Genomic DNA, 16784 nt, shown 5'->3' on the forward strand with positions numbered 1-16784 from the left:
TTCCATGCCATTATGCCTATAGAAACCCTGGTATTTATAACCTTTTGTAAAGTAGTTGCTACTTGCTTTCTAACCTGTATCGGTCCTCAACAGCCGACATACTTAGGAGTGGGTTAATGTTCCAATGGGCTGGAGGACAAGTGTAACCAAATATTGCCCTGTCCCCAAGCACAATATCACTTACAAAGCTTCTCCTTTAAGCTGTGTTGGGGATCAACACAGGTTAGTAAGTAGGGGGCTGGAGGAAGGCAGGGGGGTCTACAGTAAAAAAAGGTTAGTGATGCTAAAGGCTTAGTGCTATGTTCCTGTTACGTGGATCACTATCCCTTTAAGATGATCTGGTATCCTAATTAACTATCGTAGCTCAAAGGCTATATTTTTATGCAGTTTAGTCTTTTTCTATTTCCTGTGTGTTTGGATTTTATAATTGGGTACAAATATTTACAGTGAAACCTCAATTTCCTACAAGCTCAATTTTACATTCCCTGATTTTGTTTCCCCTCATTTTATCTTTTTGTGTGGTCCCACCAATATATAATGCATAGTACGTCTCTCTGACTTCACCATTATTTTCTGGTCCCCTGAAAAATGTAAAAAAAAATGTGGGGTTCTACTGTATTTTATTCTGTATTCCTACATGTGCTAACCCCCCAAAAACATCACATTATAACTTATGAAAGCCAGCGTTAGTCTGTAAAATAGATTGTTTATGCCTTTCAAATATAGTAATGGCAACAATTTTAAATTGGTAAAATAGCAAGATTTAATTTAGGGAAAAGGGACTTTGGGGTAATTGCCCAGTTTTTAGCCCCAAGCTAATAAGACAAACCATTGTTTACCCACAGTATTTACAGGACTATTATTAGTTGTTTACTGGGGGAAATAAATGTGGCGCCACTAAATGTAATTATCAGGCCATGCTCTGGTACAGCGATTAACATGACATCTGGTCACCAAGAGAAAACATAATTAGCACAGTACAGGAGGGAGGGTGGAAGACATTTATATTTATGGTGAAGGTAAAATTCTCTTATATGCAATGATAGTTTTTCAGTTACAGGAGATTGTGTATAGATATATATTTTACCTTAGCAATATGTCTATATAATAAAACGTTTTTTCATTAAAATATATTCCCGGTTTAGAATTTGTGGGTTTTTTTCCATGTATGTTTACAGTATCACGTATGAATTCCTTCATGGCAGGTATTGTAAAATATGTTCTGGCTTCCTGCACAGTGATACATAGTAAGTGCCTCAAAGGGGCTCAACAGTCAAGTAATGCAGAAGTATGAGTAAACTTTGACCCATCGCAGCTTGCCTTTAGCAGTACAATTGCCTTATTCACGTGCGAGTAAGCCTTCCAATGAAATAGCTATGGTGCTAAGTCCATAACTATCAGTGACAGTTGATTCATTCAGCCCCCCTAGATTTAGACCAATGGCACGAGGAGCATTGTCTCCATTAGTAAGAAACGCTCCATTGATGTAGTTCAGCCAGGGGAGAAGCACCTAAAACTGCCCTTTCCAGTGACTTCAATGAGAGCCACCTGACACCACTGGACCAGGTGGTTCATTGCCAACATATACGTATTGGAGCATTTTTAGACTAAAAAAAGACCTGTATTCAGTGAGGCAATTCCTGTTGAAGAATGCATGGTTTCTGGTACTACTCCCAGCGCCGGATTTCAATGAGGGGCGCCCCTAGGCCGCGCGGTCTGACCAGGCGGCCGCGCGGTCCTAGCGCCCACCCCACCTTCCCTTCCGAGCGCGCCGGCGCAGCTGCTGTAATTGAATGGGGACGCACACGTCCCCATAATGCGGCTGGGCGGCATGCCGCCCCTATTTTTTTGCCGCCCTAGGCCCGGGCCTATGCGGCCTTGCCGCAAATCCGGGCCTGACTACTCCACAACCAGAGAAAAACCGGTGAAACATGGTGGTACCTCTAAATACCGTGTAGATACCCTTATTTTAAAAAAATGCATAAAATAGAGGCAGGCACTAAAATCTAGGGATGCACCGAATGCACTATTTTGGATTCGGCCGAACCCCCGAATCCTTTGTGAAAGATTCGGCTGAAATCCTGCTGAAAAAGGCCGAATCCCGAACTGAATCCTGGATTCGGTGCATCCCTACCAAAATCATTATCTGTTTTTATCAAAACGTTTAAATTTCATTATTTAGCAAAAAGCAGTAAAAAAAAAAGCAAATGATGACGAAAAAATTTAGGATTAGCAAATGCTCATTTGAATATAAAAACTGGAGATTTTAGTCACAATTTTGTATTTAAACAATAATTCTCAAAGAAACAAAACTTCCCTTTACCTTCTTACAAAGTTCAGGAACCACTCCCTTATAAGGTGCCCCATACTTGGTCTGTAAATGCAGAGGAGTATGGAGGAGTTGGCATCTGCCATATTTGGACACATTACATCTAGGGGCAGATTTATCAAGGGTCGAATTTTGAAGTGATAAATACTTCGAAATTTGACCATCGAATGGCTTTACTTCGAACTTCGAAGTCGAAGTTTTTTTCACCGAATTTGACTGTTTTGTGGTCAAAGTAAAATTTCATCCATCGATCGAACGATTTTTCCTCATCTTCAAAAAACTTAGAAAACTGCTTAGAAGGTCCCCATAGGATAACATAGCCCTGGCAGGTTTAATTTGGCGAAGTATTGAAGTCAAAGTTTTTTTAAAGAGAGAGTACTTCTCTCTCTAGTTTCTCGCTAGCCTGGGACCTGCCAAGCCATCCACCAAGCACCTTCCAAATATGCATCTCACATCTTTCGGTTTTGTTATTCACATAGAATTATGTGACAAACGATACAGTCCAGAAGTTTAAGTAGCTATAATGAGGCTCCCAATCAATGACCCCCAGTTGAAGAGTATAGTCTAGCACCTGTTAACATGAATTTGAGAGCCTTCTAAAAGTACACATGATTTGAAAAGTAAAAAGTATATTTATTAGGATGTGAAAAGCCTAATGCTTTTTGAGCCTGACGATGCACTTATTCAAAGGCAACTGCCGCACACTTCCTTTTTAAAGGAGCTGTGTCCAATCACGTCTGTTAAAACATGTGCACTATTGAGTTCCAAGGGCTTACGGGTCTGATTAGCTGCTTAACTTTTCGTCTTCGATGGGGGGCTACATCGCTAATGCAGAGGGAGCAATTAAAATTTTGGTTTTAAGAGTTACCAGGAGCAGCTTTTTGCCATCCCAGGTAACTCACTGGGTACTGCTCCCTGAGGTAACTTGCCAATTGGCAGCCGTGCCCCTGTAAATGAGCAAATAAATGTGAGTGTGAAACAGAACAGAGAAGAGATCATTGATGACGGACAAACACCTTTTTTGTGGAATATGTCAATGTATTTTAATATATAAATATGGGTGAACGCAAACAAAAAGATAGAGTGTTTGGCCTCCTGCCTCACTGCCAAATTGAATAAAATACAAAAATTTGGTGAAATTACACATGCTTTTACTCACAACAGAACATTATTCCCAAAACTTTCAGGACCAGAAACAGGAGGTACAAAAATTGTCACCAGTGAGTGAATTGTGCACAGATATCTCATGTGAGTGGGACATAGGTGGAAGGCCTATAAGGTCAACACTAAAATGCAGCCCTACACCTAACACTAGGTCTTCAGATCAGATTCAGGGTTGCCTTGTACCCGAGCACATTGTGTTTGCACCTTCTGCACTAAAATGTGGTAACTTGGAAAATACATATATAGATACGTTTAAGCAGGCGCGAGGAAAGCTATTTCTCTTTCGTTCTGGGAAAGGGTAGAACTTGATAGACTTTGATCAGCCTTGGCATCTCTATCATGCTAGTAAGTTACTACACTTATATGACACAGTGCACAATGAAGAAAATGGTTACGCAATGCTGGAATGTGGAAACAAATTATTGCCATGGTAATTATCTAGAGTGCTTTATTTCCATAGGGAACAGCTGTCTCAGACTGTATTTTGAAATGTTAAGGACACATAGAAACGTTTAGCTATGCTTTTGTCACCACCCAGTGGTAATATTGAAGCAATACAGTATTAACGGTACTGTCACAACATAGGCTTTACTCATTCTTGACCAGCCTGTTGGTCCATTTATTTGACCTGAACAATTGTCTTTCTGAAACCTGAGCAAGATTTAGTTCAGATAATAATTAGCGTATGGAAAACCCCACCAGACCCGCATAAAAGGAGCCCTCAGCCGACAATGTCTTTGGCCCACAGCTGTTACAGAGTTAAATTGATATATAGGGAATAAAGTAGCCACTATTGTAAAAAAGAGATTAGAAATCATTAAAGGAGAACAAACCCCTAAAAATGAATAGGGCCAAAAATGCCATTTTTTAATTCTGAACTTATTGCACCAGCCTAAAGTTTCAGCTTCTCAATAGCAGCAATGATCCAGGACTTCAAACTTGTCACAAGGGGTCACCATCTTGGAAAGTGTCTGCGTCACTCACATGCTCTGAGCAGCTGTTGAGAAGCTAAGCTTAGGGGTTGTCACATATTATCAAGCAGAAAATGAGGTTGACCTGTAATACAAGGCTGATTATTAATTTCTGATGCTAATTGCACTGGTTTCTGAGCTGCCATGTAATTATTATCTGTATTAATTACTAATCAGCCTAATATTGTGACATTTTGTATATTGTGTGTCGGTCCCTAAGCTCAGTAAGTGACAGCAGCACAGAGCATGTGCAGTGAATCAGCAGAAAAGAAGATGGGGAGCTACTGGGGCATCTTTGGAGACACAGATCTTTACTGCTAAAAGGCTGTGGTTGCCTTGGGCTGGTACAGAAGCCCAAAATATAAAGTACAACATTCCTAGGTACTTATTTAGTTAGGCTTTGGTTCTTCTTTAAGGAACATTTTCCTACTCCCAGAATGGTGCATGAAGAATTGTGCCTTCCTATAAATACAGAGCTTTATTCATACAAGGCAGGTGGTGTGTGGTGTTCGGTGCCTGGACATCCCTATGGACTCCCGCTAGTGTGCACATCATGTACTCGTGCAAGCTAGATGGCACCTCGGAGTGAAGGAGGCAAGAAAGCTCTGTACTTAATGTCTACCTATGTTTCACTATACAGGGCTTAGAAATCCCCATGGGCACTGTGGATGCACTCAAAGGACTCAAAGGTGCTTAATTTTGTACCCCTTAGCGCTTCAGCACCTGATCAATGGGATTAGTTAACTAGGGCTGTATTTAGGTCACTGCCTTAGAACCCCCCTTCCCTGATGATTAGCCCTTGAGCATACGGTCCTGCATGCGTTGATTCCCAAAGAACAGATTTTGGCAGCAGGCTGAAGAGTTGTTTTTAACGCAAATTTCTGTATAAGCACAAGACGGCTGCCCCTCTAGTTAGTGCACTCGAGTTAGAGATCTGTAGTAGGTCAGGTACCTGTGGAATACCCACAGGTACTCATTGTGGTTGGGCTCGGCCTCAGGTAGTGGCTCTAGGTAGGAGGCAATGGTGGGGCAGGTCAGGTGTCCAGGTTGAACACAAGTCTGCTTGACTTTACCATATAGGCACTCAAGATAGAGTCCTGCAGATAACATGTTTATGTCTTGACTTGAAGACATATATTACAAAAGGGCCTAGCAGAGCACATACATCATATTATTGTTTTTTTTTAGTTTGGGATCCAAATCATAACAAGGTGTCAGATCTAAGGAAAATACCGTTTAATATTAGCCATTTAGCCAAAGTTTTACACAAATTATTATTCACTGACTTTTAAAAGTTACAGGCCAGGTTCCCAGGTTTATAAATCAAGGCAATTTTGCTTCTTGCCAAAAGTTCACACTAACTGGCCTTCAGGGTAACCTCACCACCAGCCAAATCTAAGTACCCTTGAAGAGAAATAGGTGAGGGGATAGCAGCCATTTTTGGGAATCACTGACTGGTCTTTTTCCACACATTACATTTATTTCAGCTGTTTTTTTTCTACGAAAAGTATGAAAATTGTGCGTTTTTTTTTGTTGGGTAATTCTTATACTCTTAGTGGCCTATTTATATAGGCATTATTTTTATTTACGGTTATGGGGGAGAAAAGTCCACATTACTGCTACAGATAAGGGAGCTCAGATAGTCGACCCTTTAATGCGTCAAGCTCCCGCCATGATGACTGCTGACCCGTCAGGTGTATGTTATACTGGTCTACTACAAAACTTGCGTCAGTTAGCATTTCCTGAGCTATGGTAGCATGCAATTTCAACCTGTTTGTTATCGGCAGACACTAGAACAGTAGCACCGGCCTGTGGCTGAGATAGCTGACAAACCGCTTATCTGCTACAAAATGTCCCCTCATATCCCGCTACAATGGTCCCAGCCACTACAGTTGTTTAAAGTTTAATGTCCCTGATGTTTTAGTCTTGCGGTAAATCCTTCGACTTCGAATATCGAAGTCTAAGGTTTTTACTTTGACGGTCGAATATCGAGGGTTAATTAACCCTCGATATTCGACCAATAGTAAATGTGCCCCTAGATATTAATTATTCAAACGTCAAACATCAGCTTGTATTTTATTATTTTTATTAATATATAAAAATATATATACATTTAAATAGATTATATAAAAATAAACATTTGGTAAAGTATATAAAGTAGATGGGCTGTGGCTCCTACATTGTGTTCCCAACCCTTTCCCTCCTTTCCCTTTTGGGAACATAATGAAGGAGCCACATTTCAGATCTTGCGAGGGTAGAATCCATTTTGGGATTTATATATTGTTCTTCCATTTCCTTCCTAAGTCTTAACAAAGTCTTCTTAATGAGGTGTTGCAAGAGAATCTTTTACTTGAAGGCCTTATTTCTTTGCTCCTAGGAGAAAATGTTTTTATGTTAGACAAGAAGATCTGTGTTTTATATCTATGCACATGATAGGGCACTGTAAAATGGTCATAATGTGATTCCTTAACTGGCTAGCTAAGTTAGTAATTGATAGAAACTTTTACGATTTAAAGCAGAACTGGTTGGAGCTAAAGCCATTAGTAATTTAAAAAAAAAACTAATTACACCTGAAAATGAAAATTCCCTAAAAGCATTAATACTTAGGGGCAGATTTTGCATGTGATGGAATTTCTCAAATTTTTGGCTAGTGATCAAAATAGGAATCCTTAAATCCATAAAGCCTGGAATAACCACATAGGCATTAAAGATTTCCCAGTAATTGCTTTTTGATTGTAGAGAATATGAGTCATTTGCATTACCTTTATGTATATGCTCTGCTATGCTATATTGCACCTCGTCTTCATCTCGATTATATGTGATGAATCGGTTTAATAGGAGTTCCTTTGCGAATGGTCTTTTGGCTGGATCCTTCTGAAGACATTTATTAATAAATCTCTGGAATTTACTACTCCTGGGGGGAAAGAAAAAGGGCAGAAGTGTTACTGATGATGTAATAAAACACAGAGCCAGAATTATTCAAAAAGGACACTGAAGTCTGTTGGGTAATAGGGAATTAAAATGGGAGATATGTTTCTTTTCATTGAATCATTTTGGCCAACAAAGTGTAAGCTCTTGAATTTATGAAAAGGATGATGTCTCTAAACGAATACTAATAACTTGAACACAGCCCATCATCACAGCAATGGATAGAGTGGATACAGTAGTATAAATTGTAGGTAAAATGTTATTGTTTCTACCTGTATATCTGACAATTCAGCTCTACATGTGTGTACTGAAATGAACAATCTTTCTTGGAAAGATCTTTTCCAGGAATGATTGTAATTGTAACGTCTATGGCCACCTGAAGTCCCATTTCTGTAAAAAAAACAAAAAAAAATGACTCACCATATATCCTCTTTTAGAGCTGGAGCTGGACCATTCATAATCCTTTCGGAAAGCTCAGCACCACGGAGTTTAATGTGTGCTGTAAGTGTAAGAGAACACAATATTATTATTATTGTTATTCTTATAAATTTACAAGGGGCCAACATATTTTGCAAAATTGTACAGTAGAGGGTGACTACATCAAATATTCTGATGAGTTTCTTTTATCAGAACCAACCGATGATTTATTTTAACTTTTTGAGATTAAGAGACAGAATTTCCTTCTTTCATACATAACAAGTAAATAAATGCAGTCTGGATGGAATTTGCAGTGTGTGCACAGTGACAGACAGATATTGGACATATAGGGCAGTATATGGCTGTATCTGCATTTTCTCAGCGGCAGAGAAAACACATTATTTGCCATTAGCCTAAGGGGATACAGGAAAGACACAGTCTATATCTTTTATCTGATTGCTCCTGTCTCTGAAACAAGAAGTTATATCTTGCTTTCTTGTGTATCACTAAAAATCACTGTATTCGGCCGAATCTTTCACGAAGGATTCAGGGGTTTGGCCGAATCCAAAATAGTGGATTTGGTGCATCCCTACATGTTTCATTGTTATAGAATGGGTGATACCCCCTGACCTTCCTAAAAACACTCCTCCACAAATTAACATAAACGCACGCAAAATGTTATTTAAGATTACTTACGAGGATTGTATTCTGCCATTTCTATGGCCGTGATTCCTAAAGACCACACATCCACCTAGAAAATAAAAACAAAAAGCAACACCCATTTAGAAAACAAATTATAATCATTGTTAGAGATGATAAAGATACTTCTACTGACTCTCCCTCCTCATTCTGTCTCAGGGTCAATATGGGATGCTAAATGACTAATACTTTAGAACCAAGCTACGTTGTATTACTATGAAACATTTCCAGTAGCCGACTTTAACTATACCATTTATGATTTTACATTTTCAAGAGTCTCTACTAGGAGAAAAAAGCTCTACAAATTACATTTGGCATGGATTTGTTATTCATTTTGCATTTTGCCTAATGACTTTAATGAAAACTGAACTAAATGACAACTATTTTATTAATTATACCTTGCAGTTATAATGTACATTTCCTGTAAAACATGCATGGACTTCAGGTGCCATCCAACAGCGGGTTCCTGCATTACTTGTACTGATGGGCCCTATTGTGGCAAGGCCAAAATCAACTGAAATTGAAAGAAACAAGCATGAATTAACTTTGTACAACACAGTAATAACATCTATGCCAATACAGAAAGGTGTTATAGTTATTACAAATGGAAATATATTTTTGAAGCAGTATTTTCTTTTGTCTGGTGCTGACTATTGATTTGAACCCGGTGCAAAAAGAGTGTAAAGACTGAAAATGAATAACTGTATATTGGAACGTTGCTTAGAATGATATTTTTGAATTATGCAAAGGTGCCCTTTCCCTTTGTGGCACCCATTCTTCCTATAGATAATAAACGTCACTTACTTATCTTCACACGGGCCGTAGAAGTTAACATTATATTGGCGCCCTTGAGATCATGATGTATCACGCTCAGTTCTTGTAAGTAATCCAGGCCCTAGAAAGAAGAATAAAGCAAACATGAACATGTATATATTTTTATATTCTAGAATTAATAGGATACAAAGTCGGTGAGCAGAGATTATGAAAAGCAATGAAGGGGTTAATATCTGTCTTACCTGTAAAACTTTCTTGCATATGTATGAAATCCAGGTCTCATCCAAGGATCTATTGGGCGTGCTCCTAATTAAGGCGTCTACGGAGCCACCAGCACACATTGTCATAGCAATCTAGAATAAAAATAAAGTGTTTATATTTATAGTGTATATAAATATTATAGTGTATATATATATAAATATGTTGCCTAAAATCTATCTATCTATCTGTCGGTCTGTCTGCCAGTCTGTCTGTGTGTCTGTGTAACATTCATAGTAATCAGTAGCAGTAATGGGTCTGAAATAATCAGTGATATATTTAACTTTGATGGAGATTTTCTTTTTAAGAAGTATATCCTTACCCATAGCGCCTCTTCAGTTGAAATGCTGGGCCGTAGATAATAGGCTCCATAAAAGGCAGGGAAGTTGTCGTGGCCAGAAACGCGTTGAAGTACGTACAGTTCAGCAAAGATCTCTTCATTATCCTAGATACAGAAATAATGATCATTAATATGATAACTATTTAATCCTTGTTGTAAAACATAGAATTCATTAGTTTGCCATCAGTGTACCACAGTGCCAACACCACAGATACTAACTTCCCAAACAAACTTGATAGTAGGGATGACCTCACCGGATCAGAACTCGAGGAAACCAAACTTGGATAAAACCAGTTAATTTTATTAATCCATGTTAAGAATACAAAAGTGTAAGCGGGCAGGGGAACTAGCTTTACGCATTTCGTGACTGGAGTCAGTTCATCAGAAGCTTCTGAATGCATAAAGCTAGTAAAGTTTAATAAAGTTAACAGGTTTTATCCAATATTGGTTTCCCCCATTTCGGAGCCCACGGTCAGAGCGGGGATAGAGGGATCATCCGGCTATCAGTTCTCTCAAGTCTCTCTGTGATGTGCTGTAATGGCGTCCACTCTCAATCATAGATACTAACTTCCCCTCTTTCTCTATGCCACTCCATGTGTTTACTTGCAATGTTTTGAAATGGGTTATAATATTTTTTTGCTATGATTTGGTGTGATTTAAATCCCCTTCTGTTAGGGGTGGTTACTTTATAGTATTGTTACATAGAGATTAATGAATATAAGTCACACAATTGCCTTTTATAAGCTGCAAATATTACAAGCAGTTGATATAGTTAGTTTTGCATTTATTAAATAATTAAACCTCCAATGAATATTTCACCGGGCTGAGCAGAGCTTGGGGCATATAAAGAAGTCCATTTCTAATCATTACAAATTCCATTTTGCATTATGACTATCCATTATATAAGGGGGCGACTTGCTAATCATGGTTTACAAAGTCTCTTTTTACTGGCAGTTGATTTGTATGTGTAACACAACACTTTCTGCAACATTCTCATTATAATAAATTAAATAGTAAAACATATACATTACCGTAAGATCTTTTATTACTTTTATGGCCACTTCTTTCTTTTCCTTAAAATGCCATGCCTGAAAGAAAACAGATTTGTGGTGAATTTTGACTTGAATTTGATAAAGTACCTGGGTATAACGACATGAGTCTTTGCAGTCTCAGAAACAAAAAACAAACTCCAAAAGGAAATATGAATCCTGCTTAAAATGTGGCATAAAATACTTATATCTCCCTGTATGAATATTTATATACTAGATAGATAAATATATACAATATATAGAATTACATTGAGATGTTAAGGGCCACAAAAGGTAGGTCATTCCCACCCCTTACAATCTTAAAATCTCATATCTGACCTTATGGATTACTCCAAATCCTCCTGATCCAACACATTGTTCGAGGTCTATCCAGCCAGTTGGGTCCTAAAAAAAAGTTAAATGCAAAATTTGAAAATAAGACAATATAATGCCAGGTGGTGGGGGGAGAATAGAGGGAGAAGGCTGAAAACAGGGATAATAATGTAAAAACATTTTTTGCATACCGGGTATAGTTTGTCAAATCCATATTCATTGCAGACCTGGTAAAGGAAAACATTATTTTAGATTAACTCAGTAAATAGTTTGTTGCTCATATAGTTTGTTGGTTTCTGTTACATCAGGTTGAGAGGCATCCCCATAATATTCCTCACTGTGTTCCTTGTTAAGCAGTTTCTAATTTATATTTAGTATAGCAAAGGGACCTTGTGCCCAAACAGTGTTGTTAATGGTGGACATAACTATTACAAAGATTTTTATTCTTATGTATATGGGTTATGGTTTGTCCTAATAGAACTAATGTGTGTGAGACTTTTAGGGGGTCATTTACTAAAACTCATATTTGTATTAAACTAAGCTCGACCAAACTCCCATCCACAATTTTATCTTATTTATCAATAAAATAACTTGAAACAGTCAGGTCGGGAAAAAAATTGCTAAATCGGGCAAAAACCCAAATCGGTAGATTTTTTTGGGTTATTGCCCGAAAACCCCAAATTTTTTTGATTATCGGACAAAATACAGAGCAAATCACAATACCATTCAATTATAAAAAGGAAATCTCCCATTGACCTATACACAACAGGTTTGAAATGGTGAGCGTTTTTTTCTCCTCTAAAAATCTAAATTTTTGCCCTCTTTAGCAAATAATGTATTCCAGAGCTGCAAAGAAATAAAATGACCCATTTGTTGGTTTCCCCATGTAATGTGTGCAGCATGGTGTTGTAGTGATAAGCATTGATGGCTTCCCTCTGGGCACTGCAGTTTATGTGGACACTTCAAATATATATAGTTCTTAAAGTGTTTTAGCATGAGCTGGACTGGTGATTTAAACTGCAGTTTGGTTATTAGGTTCCTAGACATTAGTGGGCCTAAACAAAGTCATACTAAATAAACTTTACGCTAAACATGTCCCAATAAATCAATCAGTTCAATGCACAAAATGTCTTAATGTCCTTGATAGCAAATCATACCTCAAGTGATGGAAACAGATCATCAATAATGCTTTCTTCTTCATCACTACATATAACCATGTCATCACTATTGTTTTCTTCTTCATCTTGTTCTTCTAGATTATCTTCTTCCTCTGAGGCATTACCCTGACTGAACTCTTTGCCAGGCTCCTCAGGTTGCTCCTGGAAATGGCCAATATTTGTCTCAGGTTCCTCCTGGCAGATTTCATGGGCAATCATTTCCTCTAGTTGTTTCTGTTTAGGAATAAAAACATACAATTAATCCATTTGTTGCTATACTAATAGCATGGTGTTGTAGTGATAAGTATTGATGGCTTCCCTCTGGGCACTGCAGTTTATATGGACATTCCAAATATATATAGTTCTTAAAGTATTTTAGCATGAGCTGGACAGGTGATTTAAACTGCAGTTTGGTTTTTAGGTTCCCAGACATTAGTGGGCCTAAACAAAGCCATTCTAAATAAACATTATGCTAAACATGTCCCAATAAATCAATCAGTTCAATGCACAAAATGTCTTAATGCCCTTCATAGCAAATCATACCTCAAGTGATGGAAACAGATCATCAATAAAGCTTTCTTCTTCCCCACTAGATATAACCATATCATCACTATTTCTTTCTTCTTCCTCTTGTTCTCCTAGATTTTCTTCTTCCTCTGAGGCATTACCCTGGCTGATCTCTGTGCCAGGCTCCTCAGGTTGCTCCTGGAAATGGCCAATATTTGTCTCAGGTTCTTCCTGGCAATTGTCATGGGCAATCATTTTCTCAGGTTGTTTCTGTTTAAGAATAAAAACATACAATGAATCCATTTGTTGCTATACTAATATCTACTGCATATGCCAATGTGACACAGTTTTGTAAAATAAAGTTGGTAATGTGTTATGTGAATATCTTGTTTGTAGGGGTGGGAGAATTTGATCCATTTCACTTCGTCAAAAACTAACCGGCGGCGAAAATTTACCAAAGCGCATTAAAGTTTATGGGCGTCAAAAATTGGCTCAACCCTACGGTATGTTTTCCTCTCAAGCATCAATACTGTGATTATCTGGTTGATGATACTTAAGAGAGAGAGTGAATGACAAAGATCATTTTAGATCAATTCTGATTTATAGAGAAGGTGCAAAAACATGCATTTATAAGAAGGTAAATGTTTTTTATAATTCCCATTATTCAATTACTTGGCAGTTGTCTGTGGTAATTTCTACATTCTGCTCTGGTTCCCCCTGGGTAAGAGAGAGATAACGGGAGTTCTAACTCAAAGACAACTTTAATAAAAGTAAAATGTATTTTCAAAGTTTTCAATGTATTCCAGAGCTGCAAAGAAATAAAATGACCCATTTGTGCGTTTCCCCATGTAATGTGTGCAGCACGGTGTTATAGTGATAAGCATTGATGGCTTCCCTCTGGGCACTGCAGTTTATGTGGACACTCCAAATATATATAGTTCTTAAAGTGTTTTAGCATGAGAGCTGGACTGGTGATTTAAACTGCAGTTTGGTTTTTAGGTTCCCAGACATTAGTGGGCCTAAACAAAGCCATACTAAATAAACTTTATGCTAAACATGTCCCAATAAATCAATCAGTTCAATGCACAAAATGTCTTAATGTCCTTGATAGAAAATCATACCTCAAGAAATGGAAACAGATCATCACTAATGCTTTCTTCTTCCCCACTAGATATAAGCATGTCAAAACTATTGTTTTCTTCTTCATCTTGTTCTTCTATATTTTCTTCCTCCTCTGAGGCATTACCCTGGCTGATCTCTGTGCCAGGCTCCTCAGGTTGTTCCTGGAAAAGAGATAGAAGATTATTGATCACATGGATCACATGATTGATTCTGCAAATGTGATATAATTAATTGAGTTCTACAAAGAAGGCTTTAAAATATATTTAGTAAAAAGCCATGTATTATTGGGGAAGAGGCCTGTTCTTATTTTTTTTAGTTAATTTATAACTCCTTACCTGATAGCTGTGATGGCTAATATTGTCCTCAGGTTCTTCCTGGCAGATGTCATGACCATTGTTTTCATCAGGTTCTTCTTGGCAGCTGTTATGGCCAATATCTATCTCCTGGCAAATATCATGGGCAATGATTTCCTCAGCTTGTTTCTGTTTAATAATTAAAACATAAAATTAATCCATTTGTTGCTATATTAATATCTATTGCATATGGCAATGTGACACAGCATTGGAAATAAAGTTGGTAATGTGTTATGTCAATATCTTGTTTGTAGGGATGAGTGAATGAGGCATGTTTTACTTCATCAAAAATTCAAAATGCATTAAAGTCTATGGGCATCAAAACTTCGCTCAACTCTACGGTATGTGTGTCCCTCTCAAGCATTAATACTGTGATTATCTGGTTGGTGATGCTTAAGAGAGAGAGTAAATAAACATCAATTCAGATTAATTCTGATTTATAGAAAAGGTACAAAAACATGCATTTATGACAAGGTAAACTTTTTTATAATTCCCATTATTCAATTACTTGGCAGTTGTCTGTGGCAATTTCCACATTCTGCTCTGGTTATTCCCTGGGTAAGAGAGAGATAACAGGAGTTCTAACACAGAGACAATTTTAATAAAAGTAATATGTATTTTCAAAGTTTCATGTTTTCCTACTTAGCTCACTGATATTATTAACAGTGGTTTCTACTGGTTCCTTGTTGTAAGAAAAAAAATTCAATCAATTATTTGTTGGAAAATGCCAAAGTATACTTCCCGTGATATTATGGGTTTGTTTTGTTTTAATTGTGTTAGCCTTTTTTAAATATTTTTAAATATTTACCGGGCTGAGAAGATTCCCATATCCAGTCGTTTGCTCCTGTTTAAGGCAGCAAAGTAGAACAGTTCATATATGTAATGTTGCTTTATTTAATTTAATATTATTTAAATATAACTAATAGTAAACTCATATTTGCTTACCAAACAGGGCATTTCTGTGTACATCTTCGGTAGGTCCTGTTTTTTGAATAAAAAATGGGGGGGTAAGAGATTATTGATCAAGATAAATAAAACACACATTATACTATGAGATATAGTTTTGAGTATAAATGAATGCAGTGTTGGAATCTCTTTTCTCAGAAAATGCAAGGGGTTCCAGGACTGCCCCTTGCTGGAAAAAAAAAGGATAATTAGACATTTGCAATGAAATGGGTTCTTAGCAATCAGGTCATTGTTGGTATGTAAGTGGCAATGGTCAAATCTGTAAATCAACTGAAATGTTAGATACATTTGTGTAGAGTTTGTGTCTAATGCTACTGATCCACAGATAAGTCTGACTTGTAATTTAACAAAATCTAATTAACAAATGTGAACAAAATGTGGCCCCTTGGGAGTAACATATGCTAGGCTATGCATCATAGTTCAAGAAGAGTTTTATATCTGCTAGAAGGTTTGGAGTGTTTTAAAGTGTTTTTAATTTTTATTATATTTTACAACATTAAAATGTACTTTTAAAATTGTTACATTATCCTACATCTTTAACAAAACGTTTATGTATGACAAGTTTCTCTACTTACCAAAATGACTTCATTTTTCTCTTCTTTAACCTGGCAAAAGAAAATAGGTTTGAATATTAGAGGCAATGATCAAGGTGTAACTAAATGAATAGGCCCATTAGAAGAAACTTAGCAGTTCCCAACCTCTAAGACCATTTTCCTTATGAAGCAATACAGAAAACAAGGTATAATTTAATATTAAATATGCAGAAAGTGTACAAAATATAAGGCTATTATAAGCTGTTTCTTACGGTGAGTAATGAAAGGATTTGGTTTAGATCTAGCCAAAACCAAAGATATATGAAATTTGTAATTAGAGATGCACCAAATCCACTATTTTGGATTTGGCCAAACCCCCGAATCCTTTGTGAAAGATTCGGCTGAATACCAGACTGAATCCGAATCCTAATTTGCACATAAATATATATATATATAGCACAAATAAGGTCCGCACTCTCAGGACTTAGGAAAAGTTAAGAATTTTTTTATTCACATAGGAGACTGACGTTTCGACCTCTTCAGAGGCCTTTCTCAAAGTACTGACAGAGATTACAGAAATGCTTTAAATACACAGAAATGGCGGGAACATAGTCAAATTGGAATAGATGTGTCAGCATGGTCATCAGTATACGTCACATAATTAGTCTACACATGTTTCAAACAATACACTCATCTGGTGTTTCACTTTTGACTATTACAAAAACACACCAACATTTAAATTAAACCTCTCCTACACTCTACACTGTTAAAATGGTTAAAAACAATACTATGTAACATTTTGTTGCCCCTCTATGGCCATTTCCTATTTTGTTCTGCAACAGCTGTTCATTTAGATATTTTATGTTACAAATAGTATCCAATAAGAGATAAGATTCAAGGTCTGT

The 16784-nt window shown here is 37.1% G+C and overlaps 1 protein-coding gene and 1 long non-coding RNA gene across 2 annotated transcripts; both read right to left on the minus strand.

The window, feature by feature from the left end:
- Positions 1 to 8909: 8909 nt before the first annotated feature.
- Positions 8910 to 11764, minus strand: LOC121394887. The gene is made up of 6 exons (XR_005962067.1): positions 11433 to 11764; positions 11248 to 11313; positions 9863 to 10968; positions 9525 to 9635; positions 9313 to 9403; positions 8910 to 9022 (listed from the first exon to the last, which is right to left on the minus strand). It is a non-coding gene; the product is annotated as an uncharacterized LOC121394887 (long non-coding RNA).
- A 475-nt stretch (positions 11765 to 12239) lies between these two features.
- On the minus strand, positions 12240 to 15349 carry LOC121394498 (ring-infected erythrocyte surface antigen-like). Its single transcript, XM_041565661.1, has 6 exons — positions 15326 to 15349; positions 14889 to 14934; positions 14363 to 14502; positions 14027 to 14188; positions 12942 to 13175; positions 12240 to 12632 (listed from the first exon to the last, which is right to left on the minus strand). Exons 1-6 carry the CDS (start codon positions 15347 to 15349, stop codon positions 12393 to 12395), a joined length of 846 nt encoding a protein of 281 aa, XP_041421595.1. The 3' UTR covers positions 12240 to 12392.
- Between the last annotated feature and the right edge of the window lie 1435 nt (positions 15350 to 16784).

The sequence above is a fragment of the Xenopus laevis genome, chromosome 6L (assembly GCF_017654675.1).
Source record: "Xenopus laevis strain J_2021 chromosome 6L, Xenopus_laevis_v10.1, whole genome shotgun sequence".
Lineage (NCBI taxonomy): Eukaryota > Metazoa > Chordata > Amphibia > Anura > Pipidae > Xenopus > Xenopus laevis.

Coding starts and splice junctions, on each gene's coding strand:
- LOC121394498 (XM_041565661.1), bottom strand. CDS start 15,349: ATGTACACAGAAATGCCCTGTTTG. Junction 14,503..14,888: donor TTGCCACAGACAACTGCCAA/GTAATTGAATAA, acceptor AACAGAAACAAG/CTGAGGAAATCATTGCCCAT. Junction 14,189..14,362: donor TTAGCCATCACAGCTATCAG/GTAAGGAGTTAT, acceptor TCTCTTTTCCAG/GAACAACCTGAGGAGCCTGG.